Source organism: Sceloporus undulatus, chromosome 2, assembly GCF_019175285.1.
Source record: "Sceloporus undulatus isolate JIND9_A2432 ecotype Alabama chromosome 2, SceUnd_v1.1, whole genome shotgun sequence".
NCBI lineage: Eukaryota > Metazoa > Chordata > Lepidosauria > Squamata > Phrynosomatidae > Sceloporus > Sceloporus undulatus.
The window spans coordinates 322,743,624-322,762,101 of record NC_056523.1 but is presented as its reverse complement, the minus strand read 5'-3'; the positions used below and the strand labels follow the sequence as shown (position 1 = coordinate 322,762,101).

At 41.4% G+C, this 18,478-nt stretch overlaps 1 protein-coding gene across 5 annotated transcripts in view; it reads right to left on the bottom strand.

The window, feature by feature from the left end:
- The window catches only part of EPG5 (ectopic P-granules autophagy protein 5 homolog), an 88,609-nt gene that overhangs the window by 36,817 nt on the left and 33,314 nt on the right, over positions 1–18,478 (bottom strand). For all 5 annotated transcript variants that reach the window (XR_006101928.1, XM_042449358.1, XM_042449359.1 and 2 more), the window contains exons 14-25: positions 17,835–17,999; positions 16,002–16,121; positions 14,328–14,587; positions 12,407–12,547; positions 10,968–11,112; positions 9,986–10,183; positions 8,277–8,387; positions 7,554–7,673; positions 7,275–7,441; positions 4,768–4,995; positions 2,869–2,992; positions 1,397–1,541 (exon numbers count right to left, since the gene is read on the bottom strand). Coding sequence is in view for 4 of the 5 variants with exons in the window: in XM_042449358.1 (XP_042305292.1) it covers positions 1,397–1,541; positions 2,869–2,992; positions 4,768–4,995; positions 7,275–7,441; positions 7,554–7,673; positions 8,277–8,387; positions 9,986–10,183; positions 10,968–11,112; positions 12,407–12,547; positions 14,328–14,587; positions 16,002–16,121; positions 17,835–17,999 (1,924 nt within the window). In the remaining variant the exon portion in view is untranslated. The remainder of the gene's footprint in view (positions 1–1,396; positions 1,542–2,868; positions 2,993–4,767; positions 4,996–7,274; positions 7,442–7,553; positions 7,674–8,276; positions 8,388–9,985; positions 10,184–10,967; positions 11,113–12,406; positions 12,548–14,327; positions 14,588–16,001; positions 16,122–17,834; positions 18,000–18,478) is intronic.

Sequence of the window (18,478 nt, the reverse complement as noted above, 5' to 3'; positions counted from 1 at the left end):
TCTTTTTCATTGTAGTGGGACTGTGTGCTCCTGTGAGGTAAGGGACTATGCTGATGGTAGCATTGCTGCTGCTAAGACCTCCCAAGACAGACAGGCTTTTGCTGAGGAGTCCGACTAAATGTGCCAGACCAGCTACTGGACAGCAGCAATAGTGGAGTGTGATACTGGCAGAAGATCGCTCAGAGAAAACAATAGTGACACTTCAGCTAACTCTTTGTCTTAATGTGCAGAAGGCAGCAATATATTCATAAATGCCTTTTACTTCTAAAATCCTAGAAACAGGTAGGTAAGTATAAAACATTTCAACTATAAAAATCATTTTAATATGTTCTCGTTGTTGTGTTTCTTGAAGTTGTTTCTGACTTATGGCAACTCTAAGGTTATCATGGGGTTTTCTTGGCAAGATGAAGTTTGCCATTGCCTCTTCCCCTGAAGCTGAGAGCCTGTTACTTGGCTAAGGTCATCCAGTGGGTTTCATGGCCAAGCTGAGAATCGAACCCTGGTCTCCAGAGTCCTAGTCCAACACTCAAACCATTACGCCATGTAATTTAATACTACAGTTTAATACTACAAAAGTAAAAATGTGGAAAGCTTAAACAATTAAACTGCTATTATATTGGTATTTACTTGCTTTTATTGCTGAAATTGTGTTATTTTAACATGCTTTAACTCTTACTCAGCTTATTCAATTTTTTTGATTTTATTAATTGTCCACACACCATATTACAATATAATATACATGCACTTATACACCATAATTTATTTTATAATATTCCAGTTTCATAATTTCCTGATAAATTTCATGTAACATATTACAAATCATATATTGTGTATCATGTATAATTTTAATATGTGTATGTTGTTCATCGCTTTTACCCATTTTGCGACCCATTACCACTCCATTACTATTCCTTTCTATTTCTTCAACCTAAATTTCCTCCTGCTCTCACCTCCTACAGTTCTTCCACATCCTTCCTTTAACTTTCATACCTAGAATTCTCGTCTTTCATTTTTCTCCCCTCCTCATACTTTTCTAACTCATCTTAGTTCTTTCTGTTTATCCCTCCTAATACATCCTTACTTTCCTCTCACCCTATACCTACACAGTTTATTCAGTTTTCATTGCCTTCATTGCTAATTCCTGGGTCTTCACTACTGAAGTATATAATGCCTAGATCAGGTATTTTGCCTTTTGTGTAAACACTGGCAAATACAGAATAACTTTGGTCCAGGGAATTGTTTAGCATCTTGAAAAACTTACATGTTTTCAGAACATCCCTGGAGTGTAGTGAACTTTCCTTCTACATCCCAAATTAAAATAATTATACATTACATTGGGGATGTACAAGATGTTTGTTTCTTATCATTACTTTCTAACATATTCCCAGCATCTTACCCAACAGAGGATTGGTGAAGTCTGTTTGTGCTGACATAGTACTTGAGGTCACATGGGATTCTACCCGGGCTTGAAACCAGGAGTCTAGTGCTTCCTGGAATTCATGCTGAATACATTCAACATTGACAAATTCAATCCACAAATCCTAGAACCAAAGCAGAGAAATAAAGAAGAGTTGGACAAATGTAGCTCATTCAGAGTTTTTTCAGTGAGAGTAATGGATCACATGGCTGCATTTGACACAGGCCATATCAGAAATACAGAGCTGTGCTAACTGCTCATTCTTATTCAAAGGGAAGTATCAACCCTTTCTGTAGTTCCACTCCATCCACCACTTGTAATATTACTTCAAGGCATACCCAAAAGGAGTCATGTATATAGATGCTTTCTCAACCAAAAGAAGCAGTGCACTATCCAGAAAGAAGTACCTACTGCATTAGTCAAGAATGGGTGGCATTTTCTGAAATCCAAGCCATCCTTCATTCCCAGGGGGAAAAAACCCCTGGAGAGCCATTTGAAATAAAACCAGGAGAATCACAGAATTGTAGACTCGGAAAGCACCTCATAGGTCAACTATTGAAACTTCGTGGTAATGCTGAAATCCCCCCCCCCCCAAAAAAATAACAACATCAATTGGGTGTTGGGACTGAAACTGTTATGGTTTTGTGTTTAGATGTTTAAATATGTGTTCATTTGGTTTATTTTTGTGTATGTGTATTTGTCCATGTCTATGTATTTAATTAACTATTTAACACTATATATATAGTGATATATATATATATATAAACATCAATTCATGGCCTAGCCTCTGGAGCAGCAGAAAACAAGTTCACTCCATCTTCAACATGACAGCCCTTCAGATATTTAAAAATGTCTCTTATATCACCTGACAAACTCCCTCTTCTCCAGGCTAAACATACTCAACTCTCTCAACTGCCCCTCACAGGGCTTGTTTACAAGACCCTTTACCATCTTGGTTGCTCTCCTCTGGACACGTTCTTATTGCACATTCAGAACAAAAATATTGGAGAGGACTTCTCCATTCCTTCTCAGTCCTCTCTTCCCCTGGCTAATCCTATGCAGCTTCCTCAATCATTATGCTGGGAAGCAGGCTATGGGGTATCCACCCTAAGAGAGACATTGGCAAAAAGTGCAACAGCCCACTCTGCTGAGGCAGAGGGAAAGAAAACTACCAAATTCATGAAGCCATGCTTACCATATCATAGAAAAAGACTGGGTAGAGATATCAAAGAGCATACATGCTAAACACATATATAATGGCTGGAAACCTGTTGGTTAGTCCCAACTCATTGACTCAGTTGTTGCATGTAGGCAACAAAGTCTAGGACAGTGGTACCTGCCAGAAGAGCCTATTCAGAGAGTAGATATCTCCAGTATAGTTTCTCCAAGTCCCAGAAATGGGGGTGGGGGGGAGCTGTTGGGAAAAGAAACCCAAATCCCTATGTTTTTACCTGCTGGTTCTGCATGACCTTGGCAAGCCGGTGAGCATCATATTGCTTTGGTAAAGAGGGAATATACGTGTCCCCTTTCTGAAAGCTCTCTTCTTCCAGCCACAAAACATACATGTTGAAAAGCCTAAACGTACAACAATAAAAGGCAAAGCTTGTAGTGGGGGGTCAAGTTGGTTTTCATGTGCACAACCATGCACTTGCTGTTTACTGCATACACACAGAAAAAAACATCAACACATAAGATCCAGATTTTACTCCTGGTATTTGATGGCAAGCCTGGAGGTGGAATTCAAGCCATCAAACTGTCTTCCAGGGACTGGGTCTCCTAAAATGATTAATGGCATCCTGAATGTGCAGATTAGCAACTGTGAAGAACCCTTCTCAAAAAAAAGCATGCCTTCTGTTGCCAATTTCCCCTGTGGGGAGGTGGGGGCATCTCGAGGGCCCGTTACAGACGGGCACCCTAGCACGGACTCAGTCCATGCTAGGGTTAGAAAGGGGCGTCTCTTCCAGATGCCCCTATCCCTAGCACAGACTGAGTCTGTACGAAATGGCGGCGGCTGTTCCACACGACCGCCACCATCTTGACGTAGCGGACGTACTGCGTCCGCATGTCGCACCCCGGAAATGAAGCCGTGAGTGCGCACTTCGGCACTTGCGGCATCTCTTCCAGGTCGCAGGAAGTAGCACGATTTTCACGCTCCTTCTGTGCAGCGTCCGGGAACCGCACCATTTGGCTGCTGCGGTTCCCGGATGCTGCAACCGGCGGCTGCAGCAGACCACCGCTTTTCGGTGGTCTGTAACCCGCCTAGGATCCTCAAATTAATTCAGAGCAAAAAAGAATCTCCTACAGGATCAACCAGCATCCTGCCAGAACTGCAGAACTCCAGAACATTTCCACAAATATTTTGCAACATGCAGGAGAAACATGAAAGAGAAGGCCAATAAAGCTAGAAAGTTTAGAAATCTACACCTCTGCTATTGTGTCCTGAAAACTGTTCAAGACATGGGGTGATGATGTTTGGAAGGGTATGGTGGAACTGAATAAGCCAGTGGGCAGATTCCTCACTCTGCACCAAACAGTTCTCACATGCAGTTCATACAAACTTAAGAGTTGCAAAGTATCACAAGGACCACCTAGTCCAACATTCTGTCATACAAGAATACACAACTAAAGCAGTCCTGAAAAATGCCCAGCCAATCTGAAATTTTCAGGACGGAACTTTAAGTCTCAATTTTGTGCTCTGCAGTACCACCGTGGTAACAGCTGGAAGATATGTGAAGGAACACTGTTTGTGCAGTAGTTAAATGCCAATACTGCAGTCACAATGTTGTGAGTTCAAACCATAGAGCTCCAGGGTGATTCAGCCTTCCATCCTTCCATAGGTTGGTAAAATGAGTACCCAGCTTGTTGGGGGCAATTGGCTAACACACTGTAAACTGCTCAAAGAGTGTAAACTGCTCAGCACTATGAATGGGGATAGAAATGTAAGTACTATTGCTATTGCTACATCTAAAAACTTCCTTAAAGGTTGGCTTCTCTAAAACCTGAAGTCCTGCCAAACCCTTCTTGAAAACTATCTTACTAGAAGTCATCTGGCTGCCAACCCAGTCTATGCACTGTCAGCCCTGAACAAGAACTGGATACAGTTTGCAACATGTACAGTTCAATTTCAAGAAAGAAATTTCAATGGATCACAGGCTATCCCACTATTCCAAACATAGGGCTCACATATACATCAGTCTACCTGACTTGGACCAGTAGTGGATAGACTGTGCACTCTAGCTTGCAATGACACACCATCTTGCACACCATCTTGGCCCTCCACATTCGTAGAGGCACACAGAAAAAGAATCCAGTTTATGCCAAAGCCTTCCTTGCCAGAGATTACTGTTTACCTGACAAGCTCCTTGTGAAGTTCAGGGGAGGTCAAGTGGTCAGGCTTGGTGGATCCCCTTTCTGCTAAGTTTTCACTGCTACTTGCTCTGCTGTCCATCCTGAGTGCTTTGCTGGCTGAGTGGTGAAAGTCTGCTGCCTCAATCAGGCGCTGTTTCAGGTCACTTAACAGGCTCAGGTGAACAGGACTTTGGAAAAACCTTTTCCCAATGCAACCATCTACAGGTAAACTTGGGGGAAAAAGAACGCTTGTCATTTACAGCCAACATAGGTGGGCACACCATAAAAGACCATTAAAGAAAGAGGAAAGGGGCATAATTACATGTAATTATTAAAAAGGAGTCACCATGGCCTAAGGAAGGATGAATTCAGAGACATAGCCAGGTTAGTCTCAAGTATCAGTATGCAAAGGGATCTTGTAGCACCTTGAGACTAATTGTACGAAAGAAGTTGTATAATGAGCATTCATAGACTTGGTCTACTTCACTCCATGCATCTGAGGAAGTAGACCAGGTCTACAAAAGCTTATACTACAACTTCTTTTACACAGCTAGTCTCAAAGGTGCTGCAAGATCCCTTTGCATAAGGAAGGTTGATTCCATCTCTTTCAGAGCTTAGATACTTTAATCATGTTTTTTTTTTTTTATATCATATACCAAATTTCTCCCGGGATGAGATCCATGGTGGTTCATGGACCAAAGCTCCCAGGATTCTCCAAGCTAATATGGGTCAGGCTGCTTAGGAATCTTGGGAGCTGTAGTCCAAAAAAAAAAAAAATTATTATAGAGCTGTGATCTACCTGTGGACCATGTCACCACTGTGTGCATTCACTCAAAACTCAACCCATCTCTGTTACACACTGATCAATAATTATTTTTCAAAATTCTTCACAAAAATTCATATTTAATTACCATCTGCTCTTTGTTCTGGACCCCCTTGGATAAGAAAAAATGCAGGACCTCAAGCCCCATTGTTCCCAATGGCAGAGCAACATTGAGAATAATGGGGCTTGCTGTCTGCAATACTTAAATCCTCAGATGGCAAGCCCACAGATAGCAAGAGCCCAACTAAACATATTTCTAAGTGTGTTTCTTCTCCCACAACACACATTTTTCTTGGGAAAAAAGAGAGCTCATTTTACATTCATTACGTTCCTTTTTTGAACTGAGAAATAGTTGGAACTTTCAGGAAGTATGAAAGTCAATGAACAACTTTGAACAAACGCCAATCTACAAACTATTCCAGGAGGAGTATATCTGGACAATTTGTATTTGAATTCTCAAACAACAAATTCCTCAAACATCACTGTTATATACCAAGCATTTCACCCAGGTAAAATCTAGGAAAATAAATGTTATTTACAGAAGGGTGTTGAAAGACAGTTAAGAGAAGAACTTGCTATATAAACCAAAGGAGATATACATGTTCACTGATGGAAGGCAGGCAAGGTGCTTGATTTCTGGTCAGAAGAAGTTTCCAATTGATAAAGGATCCTGCACTGGTAGCTAATTATCCCAAACCTCAAAAGCTATGAAGTTACCTTATATAGATTGGACTGTTTGTCCATGTAACCCAGTATGGTCAATGCCAGTGGTAGGGAAAGTTGCCTGTGTCTCCCACTGTGGGTGTTAGAATAGTAACAAGCTCTACACTTCAGCCATTATAGGGTTAATAACCATTACAGGGTTAATGGAGAGCTACTGAGAACACAGATGACTTCCACCTGTATATGCATAGCTCTAATCAACTTCAGAGTCTTATGATAAGGCTAACTTTGTAGTGAGCTCTCTCTCTCTCTTCCTCTTTTGCTCACTCTATTCTCAGCCTTCTTTTCTGTTGCATTATACTTGTGTTATTTGCCTGTATTATATAGTTTGCATTATTCTTTGTTATTTGTTATTATTATGTTTGCCATTGCTACTATGGTTTATTTTGTATCCTTCGTACATATGGGTTTTGTATGGTTCTGTCACAAATATTGTTTGTTACTCTTTTAAGTATTTATAGATCAAGCCTTGTTATAGTATCTTGTCTCAATTAGTCTCTTTTCAAATCCATTGTTCCAACAGTGGGAAGCCCCCCACCCACCTAAACATACTCCATCCATCCTCCAGCCCCTGCTCATGTCAACTGGGAGAGAAGACAGCGCTTTATAAATAAAGGTTAATAATAATAAAAAGACAATCAGCCCCAACAAAAACTATGCTCAATAATACATTAGTAATCTTGGATCCCTCTAGTAGTTTTCATTCTAATGCCCCCAACTCATTCCTAGCCACCCTCTTAATCCTCCAAAAATCCCAGAAATCCAAATTGAAAATTATTTCTGGTCACTTCTGGATGTGTTTTTTTGTTTTTTTTTGGGGGGGGGTTGCTTATTTTGGGCACTATTCCCCGTTGCAGGAATGAAAATTGTTCCCCCATGCCCAACCCCTGGTCTGTTCAAAGTGAAGGCAAAGAAAGGCCTTTTGCATGCCACCAGACCATTTGAAGTTAAATGCTAACTCACCCATACTGTGGTCCTGGTCGATGAAGGTAGAGAAGGAAGAATTTCTGCCATATGAGAGGAAGGAGGGGATGATCAGCCGGCGTAACAATTGCTTGATGAGCCCAACGGTAGATAAGAAGCCGCTGAAGAGAAGGCACAATAGGCAACTTCAGCTGGGTCTGAGCTCTCTGGAAGAAGAGGAGATGTTTATTATGTTGGCTTCAAAAACTGGGAAACCAAGATAAATTCCATGCCACTTTTAGAGAAGACATTTGTCACAGGAAGACATTTCTCTTTTACCTTTAGAGCCTGATCAGGAGTCAAGGAGTTGATGACCAACTCTCTTTCCACAACCCTACGAAGTTGGGAATCCTCTTCAAATATTGATTCTGTATTCAGAATGGTCCAGGCAAACCAAATCTATAAATAGTAAAGAAAACGGTAACAGCAAAGACAAGATCGGAAAGCCTAGCAGCATTTCCTCCAGGATGATCTTTCTAAACCAGGGGTGGGGAAAATGTGGCCCCTGGATTCCACTTCCATGGTCCCTGGAGCCTCATAACAGTCACCATCCCTAAGTCCCACAAGCTCACCATTTTTTTTTTAAAAAGGCTCAATTTTTGAGCAATTTATGCCCCAACAATGTATAGAAAATCTCTCAAATACATGAAAACATGTAAAAGCAGTCTCACCTCACCAATATTGCTACCAGACTGCGACCACTGCCTAATACCTCAGTTATCTTCTGCAGCCCGTTTCAAAAGGGCAACGTGAAGCGACATAAGGTTACTTTTAGTCACCATTTTGAGAAGAACTGAAGAGAGAAATTTGAAGTATTTGGGTTTCTTGTGGTGGTGGGGAGGTGAAGCTGCAGGAGATGGGGAGGGAAATTGGCTCCGGACTGCAAACTGTCCATTTCAGTTCTAGACCTCCAACCATGTCAAGTCACCCAAGGCAGGGACATCTTCCACAGTGAAAGACCAAGGATGAACAATTTCTTCTAAGTCTTTAGCACTTCCTTACCTGTGTGGGATTAGCATTTCCCTCAATGAAAGAAGGTGTGATGTTGCCAGCCACAATCCAGCTGACTAGGGAAGACAGCAGCCCTTTGTCACAGTGGTAGCCCAAAGCATTCTGGGTTGTACAAGAGAGAGAAAGCTGGTCAGAAAATACTGTGTTGTCAGAGAACAGAGTTTGGGATTCCAGTTTTAATAGAGGAAAGGCAGTAAGATTGAGGCAGCTCTGCCAATGTGCAGAACTGTGGATTTATGTGGAGTCAAATGTTACACACTTGAACTTATAAAAATACATTTTGCTCCATGTTCTAAATAACATTAGACTTAACAACACTGGATGAATTATGTATGAAAGGAAAGACAGAAAGAAACATTATTCCTAGAAATGTGGCAATTTAAATCATGAACACAACAGGTGGGCATAAAAACAAGAGGGTCTCGCAGATGCAGAGTAAACAAGCACAAACCCAAATTTTCCAATAGAGAAAATAAAGACCTTTCCTAGGTATCATGCTGATGTGCTAGAAAATTATAACAGTTGGCATTCTTTTAGTTACAAAATCATAAGTTAGACTTTTGATAGTGTAATTTTTTCCTATTCACATTTACTTGCATGGTATCGTTGCCATGATAGTAAATGCTTCTGAAACTCATCTTAAAAGCCAGTCAGATGTCCTAAGCCCATGGTGGCAAACCTATGGCACACGTGTCCTCTCTGGCACACAAAGGCATTTCTGAGGGCACACAGAGAGATGGGAACACAGGGAAAGAGGAGACAGCTAAAGGCCCAGGAGGGTGGGGAAGAGGAACAGGTGTGTGTCTCTTCCTTCTCTTCTCCCCACCCTCCTGGGCCTTCAGCTGTCTCTAGGGAAGTCCTGCCCCAGAAGGCAGAAGCCCACCCCTAGAAGGCGGATGCCCCCCCCCGAAGTCCTGTCCCCCCAGGAAGTCTCACCCCCCACCCAGCAACAGGTAACACCCAGTGTGGGAATGCCTTTGAGTTTCGGCACTTGGTCTCTAAAAGGTTTGCCATCAAACCTTCTGTGTTGCTAGCAAGGGCACTGCAGGATAATGTGTTCACCCCCCTCCCACCACTGAGCAATGGTGCAAGGAGCAGAAGCAGGAACTCCGGCAGAGTCCTACTGCATCTCTTCATCACATCATCACTAGCAGGAGGGGGACAGTCACATCATCCTAAAGCATCACCAGTGCCACAGAAATCCATTGCTTGGGAAGGCTGACTGGCTCTTAAAATGAGTTTCAGAGGTCAGGTTAAGAGATGGAACATAGTTATGACACTGTAGCTAAGTCTCTAATGCAGGGCCTCAGCCAATATTTATAAGACTGCAAAAAGGAGGTAGGATCTTATCCAGAATTCAAAATCTGAAATATTCCAAAATCTAAACTTATCTGTGTAGGTGACTGAGATAGTGACACTTTTGCTTTCTTGTGGTTCAATGAACACAAAATTAATAGTCTGCGTATTATTAGTCTATATGCAACTTAAATTAATTTTATGTTTAGACTTGGATTCCATCTGCAAGATATCTCATTATGTATATGCAAATAATCCAAAATCAGAAAAACTCCAAAATCCAAATCTCTTTTGGTCCCAGGCATTTCAGATAAGGCAGATTCAAACTGTACAATGTACATTTTTGTAACAGAAGCACAGAGCTGAGAATTTTTAAAAGCTACTCAAAGGTGGATTATTCAAACCTTGTGTTGCTGGTAGAGTAGTTTCTGGACACAGTCTTCTTGGTTGAACTGAAATGCAGCTTGGCATAAGTGATCTATCAGGCAGAGATTGGCTCTTTCCTTGTGCCAGAGTGGCTGACTGGTGAGGGCCTGGACCCAGAACTCCAGGACAGCAGCTGGCCCAATGCCACTGGGCTGGCTACTTATATAAACATGACTCTGTTAAGAGAAAAGGGTGGAATGATCAAATGGCTCACAGGGAGAAGAACCCTTAGGATGACAACATTAAATGCTGGCTGGGATGGGTATGTGGATCAGCAGTCTGAAGATGCTCAGCAAAAAGCATTTGATCTCACTGTCCAGGGTCTGAGGCTCACACTCATCTTTAATACAGTCAAGTCCCTGTTAATGCACTATTTAACTACCATTTTACATGTGTTTTTTAATCAAAGATTGGAAAAGCTTATGGACTCCAACCCCCAGAATTCTTCATCAACTGGCTATGTTCGGTAAGGGATTCTGGAAGCTGTTATCCAAAGCGGGATGGGGGAACCTTTTTTTTTCCAAACTCTGCTACTGCCTGCTGTTGTACATTCTGGCATACACATATTCAATAATGTTGGTATCACCCCTGAGACCAACTTTCTTCTAGTCAGCAGAAGCCTTATCCAAATGAAGCCTGTCATGCCCTATTCACTGGGGTGCATCAGGAGCACGAAGGTTGACACAGATGGCCAGATTATCAAATCTTGCAATTCCACCAGCTTCATCTCTACTGGTATGTCTCAGGTCTCACAATAAGTGAGGGAACACTCAAAAGAATGGCCCCACTACTCCACTCCAGTACTGAACTTGTGTAAATAGAAGACACAAGCAGTGATTTTGACATTAGGCACCAATCCTTGCAACACGTATTCTGAATTGTATGGACTGATGTGTATGAAATGGAAGATTCCACATGAATTGATGAGTATTTAAGGCACCTAATTTCTTCAATCCTGACCTGTATCATGCAGTTGAGCAACTTAATGTTTTCGCCATAACTTGTCCCAGTTATGTGCTGAGTGACCTTCTGCGTCACCTGCTGTGTCATCCCTTGCGGAACACCACTGTCCAGTTGAAGGAACTGATGGAGGTATGACAGAAACCTAGGGAAAAAAACCAGACAAGTTGCCATCATACTCTCTGGACATAAGAGCAGCTGTTTCAGTACACACACACACACAAGCCAAAATGATCCATCACAAAGAGCTCTTGAACTCAGCAGCAGAAGTATGGTGCAAGATCAGGAAAAAGAATAAAGGATTCAGTATTTGCTATCCTCTGAATAAGAAGGTCAAAGAAGCATTAGGACATGTGGGTAGATAAAAGCAAATTATATTCTACACCCCTCAGCAGAGCTGAGACTGTTCATATGGAGATTAACAGGTTGAGTTAGCCTCTTTCATCCCTTCAGTTCACTGTAAGTACAGTGGACCCTTGTTATACGCTGGGGTTTGGTTCCAAGATCCCCCATGGATAACAAAATCCGTGGATGCTCAAGTCCCATTAAATATAATGACATAGCAAAATGGTGTCCCTAATAAAAAATGGAAAATCAAGGTTTGATATTTGAAATTTATACTTTTTTTGAACATTTTCAAACCGTGGATGCTTGAATCCATGTATAAAAAATCCGTGTATAAGAAGGGCTGAGTGTATTTCTTCAGATAAGGTCTGGATAAGGAACACAATAATGAACAGGTAACATGGAAACACTAACTGGACAAGTCGGAGGCTCAAAGATGGGGTTAGAATCTGCAAAGACCACAGGTCAGTCTCCTAATATTTATGCTGTCTTTGGACAACAAAGAGGCATCTACCACCTCCCTCTTAATAAGGCCAAGGCAGATTACCTCAGATCTTGCCTGCTTCTGATAACAAATTAAATTCCTCAGTCCTATGCAACTTCCACCCACAGTTCTCGTTCCATATCTGTCATAAAACATCAGAAAAGGACAGTCAACATAGTAGCAGAACTTGGCATACAGGATGCCAAAGACCAGTCTCATGAATCTTCAGGGGATCAGGAGTCTAAAAGACTCCTGAAGGTATTGCACATCAAAAATAGTAAAGGTAAAACTAGAATAGTTCGATGAAAAAGCATAAAGAAAGATGCAGCTTCAAGTCTTGGAATCTCCCATGTGATGAAGGCAGGTGGAGAACAGTTTCTTCCTGAGACTTCAAAGAGCACCAGCCAGAGGACAAAACTGAGCTACAGAGACAGCTTCCTACATCCTATGACTACTTCTTGTAACAGGCCATCAGGCAGACATCACTGGGTTATTGTGAAAACTCAGTCCCACACATTTCATTCTAAGATCCTTTGAAGAACAGCAAAATAAATGTGATAGACAGAACTAATACATCTGTACTAGACATCTGGGTAAGTCTGGAGCTTACTGTTCATTTTTCAGTAGATAATACTGGCACGGGTAGAACAACGGTAAGACTTTGTCAAGCACATGAACAACTGTCATCAGATAACGCGACTGCACAAGAATGCCCAGGAGAGGGATCCCTTCAGCACAGAACTTCTCAACACTGTGAAAACAAAAGGAGACATTTTAAAAAAGAAAACCTATTTTATAGATAATACTAGAATGATCAGCCTCAATGTACATTAGCTTCCAGGCACATGTCTGGTGGCCCAAGATCCAAGCACCAGCCACAGATCCTCTAAGATGACTGCCTGCCAGCAAGTCTGGAAATTGTTCTAAGGGGGAGAAATAGGAATACATTTGGAAAAGGACTGCTGAGAGCAGAAAGGAAGATCTGCAGGATTTGGTTAAGCCTTGGTTCTCATACTACTGGTAGGATAAAGTAGTAGTTTAAATGGGATGCAGAGATCTCATAACAATCCCAGAGAGTTTATCCTCCTTTCCCATGCCCTTTTGCAAGTGTGCTGTGCTGTCTACTCTTTTAACATTTCTTTTAAAATTTTGAAATAAATACAACAGAAAACCAAAAATATGTAATTATACAAAATGCAACTACAGGTAGGTATTATGTGAAGGTTACAGTTAACTGAGCTTTGATGCACCAATTCATTTGTAAGCTAACTGGATTGAAAAAGCAAGCACAGTTCTTTTCAGGAGAAAGCCAGCATGACGTAATGGTTTGAGTGCTGAATAAGGACCTTGGGAAATCTTGTAAGATGCTTCTGATAGACAGGTCTAAATTCCACCTGCTTCTGCGTTTAGTCAATACAATTAAAAGGAATGGTGTGAGGCATCTGGCAAATAATGTGAGGTGGAATGTCATGAAATGAGGATGAAGAGGAAGGAGAAGAAAAACATTTTGACAGTTAAGAAACAATTAATCAGGTAGTTAGCCCACTGAAAAAAAGATTGGTAACCACTGAGATGAGAGACAAAAGCTGGGGAAAGCAAGGGGCTGTCTAAGTTCCAGGGAAGGTTAGCAAAGAATATGCAAACTAGGAAAGGAACCCACCCTGGAAATGTTATTTATTTAAAGAGAAGCCTTGGAATAAAAAAGTTTCCTTTTTCATACTGAACTGCTGCTCCTTATTTTTCTTGGGTTGAGACAACCCAACAGTGGGTTCCACTAACAGCCCAAGAGGAGACAGAGGTTCCAAGCTCAGGAAAAAGCATTGTTGTTACATTTATTATATTTATTGTATTGCACTTTAACAGCTCCATCATGCCTAGGTCCCAGGAGCTTGTGAGAGCCCTGCCCTGCCGCCCTCTACTCGAATTGCTACTGCTGTGGCCTCTGAGGGAGAAAAAGAACAGCCAGGCACAGCTCCATACCAGGGTCCCAGCAGTTGGTAAGAGCCCCCTATCATTTCCAACTTCCACTGATGTGGCCTCCAAGGGAGAAGAGCAGCCAGGAACTGCTGAACATAATTCCCACCCTAGAATCCTCTTTTCCTAATGTGTCATGTTTCATTTAGATTGTAAGCCTGAGCACAGGGAACTGTCAAACTAATTCACTATAAGTTGCTCAGGCAACCTTTGTGGCTGAAAGGTGAGATATACATACATAAGTAAGTAAGGGCACTATCCCAACTATCTACACTGTGGCTTCACAAGGTTCTATGGTGCTGGATGATGCTCTTGTACCTTCCTGTACCATATAGAACCACTGAAGGTGCCACCAACAAATTGTTAGCTGCCTTGAGTCCCTGTACTAGGAGGAAGGTGGGATATAAATAAACATAATAGTAATAGTAATAATAAATTTCAGCAGTTCTTAAAAAGATGGGTGGTGCTGCTATCTGCAAAGAAATCTGTGCATGTCTAAAATGCTAGGCCCTAAGTTAAGCTTTTGACCTGATGTCATTAGCTAGGAAGGTACTCACCTGTGGCCCACTGCCGTCATGGCCAATGCAAGGTAGCAACCGATGGGGAGTCCAGATCTGACAGCCTTTAGCAGTGGGTGAAATGTGGGTGATTCAATCAGCTCAAGCACTGTATGGGAGACAGCAGTGGAATGCCAGCCTTGCTGGATGCCATAATCATTCATATGTAGTTTCAATCTCAGCACCAGTCCCCAAGCCCACTGGTTAAAAGAAGTTTCAGGTGTTTCTCCGTAACGGACAATGCTGGCCAAGTAGGAGACCTACAATAAAGATGACTCTCAAATTTTCTACAGCAATGCAAACTTGCTAAGTGTTAATTTTGCTCATCCCTGAGATAAAGTAAGGTTGCATGTGGCCTTCACATGTCACCACTGCAGCCCCTACATGACACACACACATATACGCACACACAAATACACACTGCTCCCAAATGAGAGAACTGAAAGTCCCAGGTATCTCCAATTTTATCCCTGGTATAAAGTATGTCAGCAGCATGAGAATTCATAAAGCATCTCTGCCTATGACCCTGGAGACCTCTGGCCAATCAGAGCACATTATACTTACAATGGGTCTTGACTCACTTACTAAGACACTATGGGGTGTTTATAAGTAACACATCAGAACAGGCAGCACTACATAGGAAAATCTTGATTTTTAAAGGAAACTATTTCATAAAGAGCACTACAAGTTGAATATTCCTTATCCAGAATTCCAAAATCCTACAAAATCCAAAACTGTTCACATGGGTGACTCAGATAGTGACACCTTTGCTTTCTGATAGTTCAATGTACGCAAACTTTGTTTTATACACAAAATTATTAAAAATACTTTCAGTCTATGTTTAGAAGATGCATAAGAAACAAACATGAATTTCTTGTTTACACTTGGTCCCATCTCCAAGGTATCTCATTATGTACATGCAAATATTCCAATAAATGAAAAAATCTGAAATTCAAAATATTTCTGCTCCCAGCCATTTCACATAAGGAAGGCTCACTCTGCATCTAGTTTTGTGAGCATCTTTTATGTTCAACAGAGAAAGCAGAACTTCAACACCAAGAAGCTACAAAGGCAAGGAGTGGAAAAACACAAATATTCATCTTCAGAAAGCTTTGCAACATTTAATTTGGAGTATTTACTGCTCTGACTTTTCCAAAAAGAAAGACCCAGAGGGGCACTACACCAGTTCCCTGCTTTCACCAAAACTGTTCAAAGTCAGTTGCTACTGAAACTGTTTTCACAACAGCAAACTTGCAATAAACTTAATAAAATAAGACTACAGTGGTACCCCGGGATACGAATGCGCCGCCTTACGAAATTTCCGGGTTACGAAAAAAAATCAATTAAAAAAACTGTTCCGGGTTACGAAGGTTATTTCGGGTTACGAAGGAAATTTTTGGTGCTTTTCGGCGCTTTTTCGCACCAAATCGCGGCTTTCGCTATTAGCGCCTATGGGTTTTCGGCTTGCGAAAGCTTTTCGGGTTACGAAAGCGGCGGCAGAACGAATTAATTTCGTAACCCGGGGTACCTCTGTAATTATTTAGGGAAGAAAACTGAAATGACATTTCTTGACATTTTCACTCTCTGATAAAAGAGCAAAGTAATTTTTGCAATGTTAATTTACAATTTCCTCATCTAAAGTGAACAGGAAAGGGTTGAATGGTGACAGATTACCTGTTTGATGCTTTCAGAGATCAGCCCACTGTATGGTTTCTGAGAGAGGTACTTTTGGTAAGCTTCTAAGACCATTAGTGCAATTTCAGCATGGATTGCTGGATCAAGATGAAGGGTACCCTGTTCATGAATAATTGGTTTATTTTCAAGAAAAAAACTTTATGTGTACAAGCCTTCTCTACGCTGTCACTGTTTTAGTGACAAAGATCTGGCTTTGTTCCTGATGCTATGTAACACTGATAGTACCAAATGAACAACACAGTAAAAAGCGCCTTTTCGCTCCACATGAAAGTAATTCATTCAGAGGAATCAAGAGTCCCTGAAGAGAAAACATAAGGGGAAGAGGGCATTCTATACACACACACACACACACACCCGCGCGCGCACGTTTGTGTGTGTGGCCTCCAACTTGTGATCCTAACTCACCATGATGGCTGAGGGTCACCTGATCCAACAATAGGCCAGCTGATGATGTGTTACATCCAAACCATTCCTGGATTAGTGATATTGGAAATTACTTGTTGGCCATGTTTTAAATGTGTGCCACCTTTGTGGCTTTGTTTCTAGGAGGATTGGTTTTGGCATAATGTGGCTCTTCCCTAGCCTGCACCTTCTCTACCCCTTTCTTTGACCCTTCTGACATCTGAGATTCCACTGCTGGCTAATCTTTGGGATTTTATGCCAGCCTAAAACCAGTTCAGTAGCAAAAGGTTAGTTCAGATGGCTTCTGACTATGCCTAATTTCCTACAGCCGATACATCCTTTGAGTCAAGATTATACTGTAAATTGCTCGGTCGGTCAAAAGCATAGATACAATATTAAGTTCATTTCCAGCTTCAGCATACATACAATGTCTGATAGTAAAAGAGCACTACTAGTTAGGCACCTGAAAAATACCAAAAAGTAAAATGTCCAGCCCAGTGAATACATCTATGAAAGAAGTCCTAAATTATTAAGTCCTAAATTAATGTAGACGTTCCAGAATACAATGGGTTTCTGGGTGGAAGCAGGAAAAACATCCCTAAGAAAAACAAACAGAATGATTTGTGGTTCCACCTAGGTCAACACATCATTTTAAACAACACAGTCCCTTGCCAGGAGGCAAACTTTTATCTCGACTGTACCACTTCAGACATTTGGACCACATTATCAAATGACTGAACACTGGCTATTGATCACTTCAGACAGTTTAAATGTTTAATTAAAGCAATTGCTTGTTTTTTAAAAAATCTTATTCAAATAATCAAATTAATGGTTATAAATTAGATTTTTACCAAAAGGGCATTCAACTGAAATAAATGTGTTGGGGTTTTTTTAAAGATGGAGTCTGTGAAGGGGGTGGGGGACTAGATAGCCTACCAAGGCTACTGCAACCCCAAAACAGATTACAAAAAGTATTTTCTGTGGGTTTTTCGAGCTATGTGGCCATGTTCTAGAAGAGTTTCTTCCTGACGTTTTGGCAGCATCTGTGGCTAGCATCTTCAGAGAAATTTTTCTCTGAAGATGCCAGCCACAGATGCTGGCGAAACATCAGGAAGAAACTCTTCTACAACATCGCCACATAGCCTGAAAAACCCACAAAAAACTATGGATGCCAGCCATGAAAGCCTTCGACTTCAGATTACAAAAAGTGTTTTCACCAAGGGACGTGGGGAGAAATTTTACCACTTTCCAGGTTTCCAGGTCCCCAACAAGGCAGTTTTAGGCCCAGGAGATGACTTTTTTGAAGGCAAAAAATCCCAGGAAGTGAACCAAAAGTTGAAAATAATGAGTCTCTTAAACGCATTACTTGATTTACTGAATAAAAGTAGCAGCCCCGTTTTTAATACCTACATGCTCACTTGGTCCCCAGTTGAGCCCTTCCAAAATTATACATGCCAATTTGTTCTCAACTTCGGTCAGGTTGTAATTCAGGAGCCAGTTGCGGATCAGGGCAATTTCTGGAGCAGATGGCTTCCAGAGATGCATCGGCAGCTCTTTAAACAAATAAAGAGAAACCTTTGAAGAAAAACAAGAAAAAAAGCAGTCATGGTAACACTGATGAAGACAGTGTAAAAACCCTGAAGAATCCTTTGCTACAACAAATGCTTCAAGGAAACCTGTGATCTTGTCAAAGATTCCATAAAACTACAGAAAGGGTGAAAACAGAGAAAGCAGCTTTTCTGAACTTCTTCTCTGGGACTCTGCAGAACAGTCTTAGCAGGACGCTTTCTGGCTTCTTATCTCCAACAGGAATTTGTTTCATGAACTAGTACAACATTCTAGTCCACACTGCACATCCCGATAAATTAGGAAGTGTGTGTAGAGGGAAAAGAGCCAGCAGACAATGGTTAGTGAAATCTCAGAAGCCAAAATGAATCAAATCTGCCTTTGTCAGCTGGGAGGAAGAGGGACATTGAGGCTGAAGGTCCATATTGCTCTTATCAGAAGGAAAGAATGATTAAGAGGCAGTATGACAGCTATGAACAAATATTTCC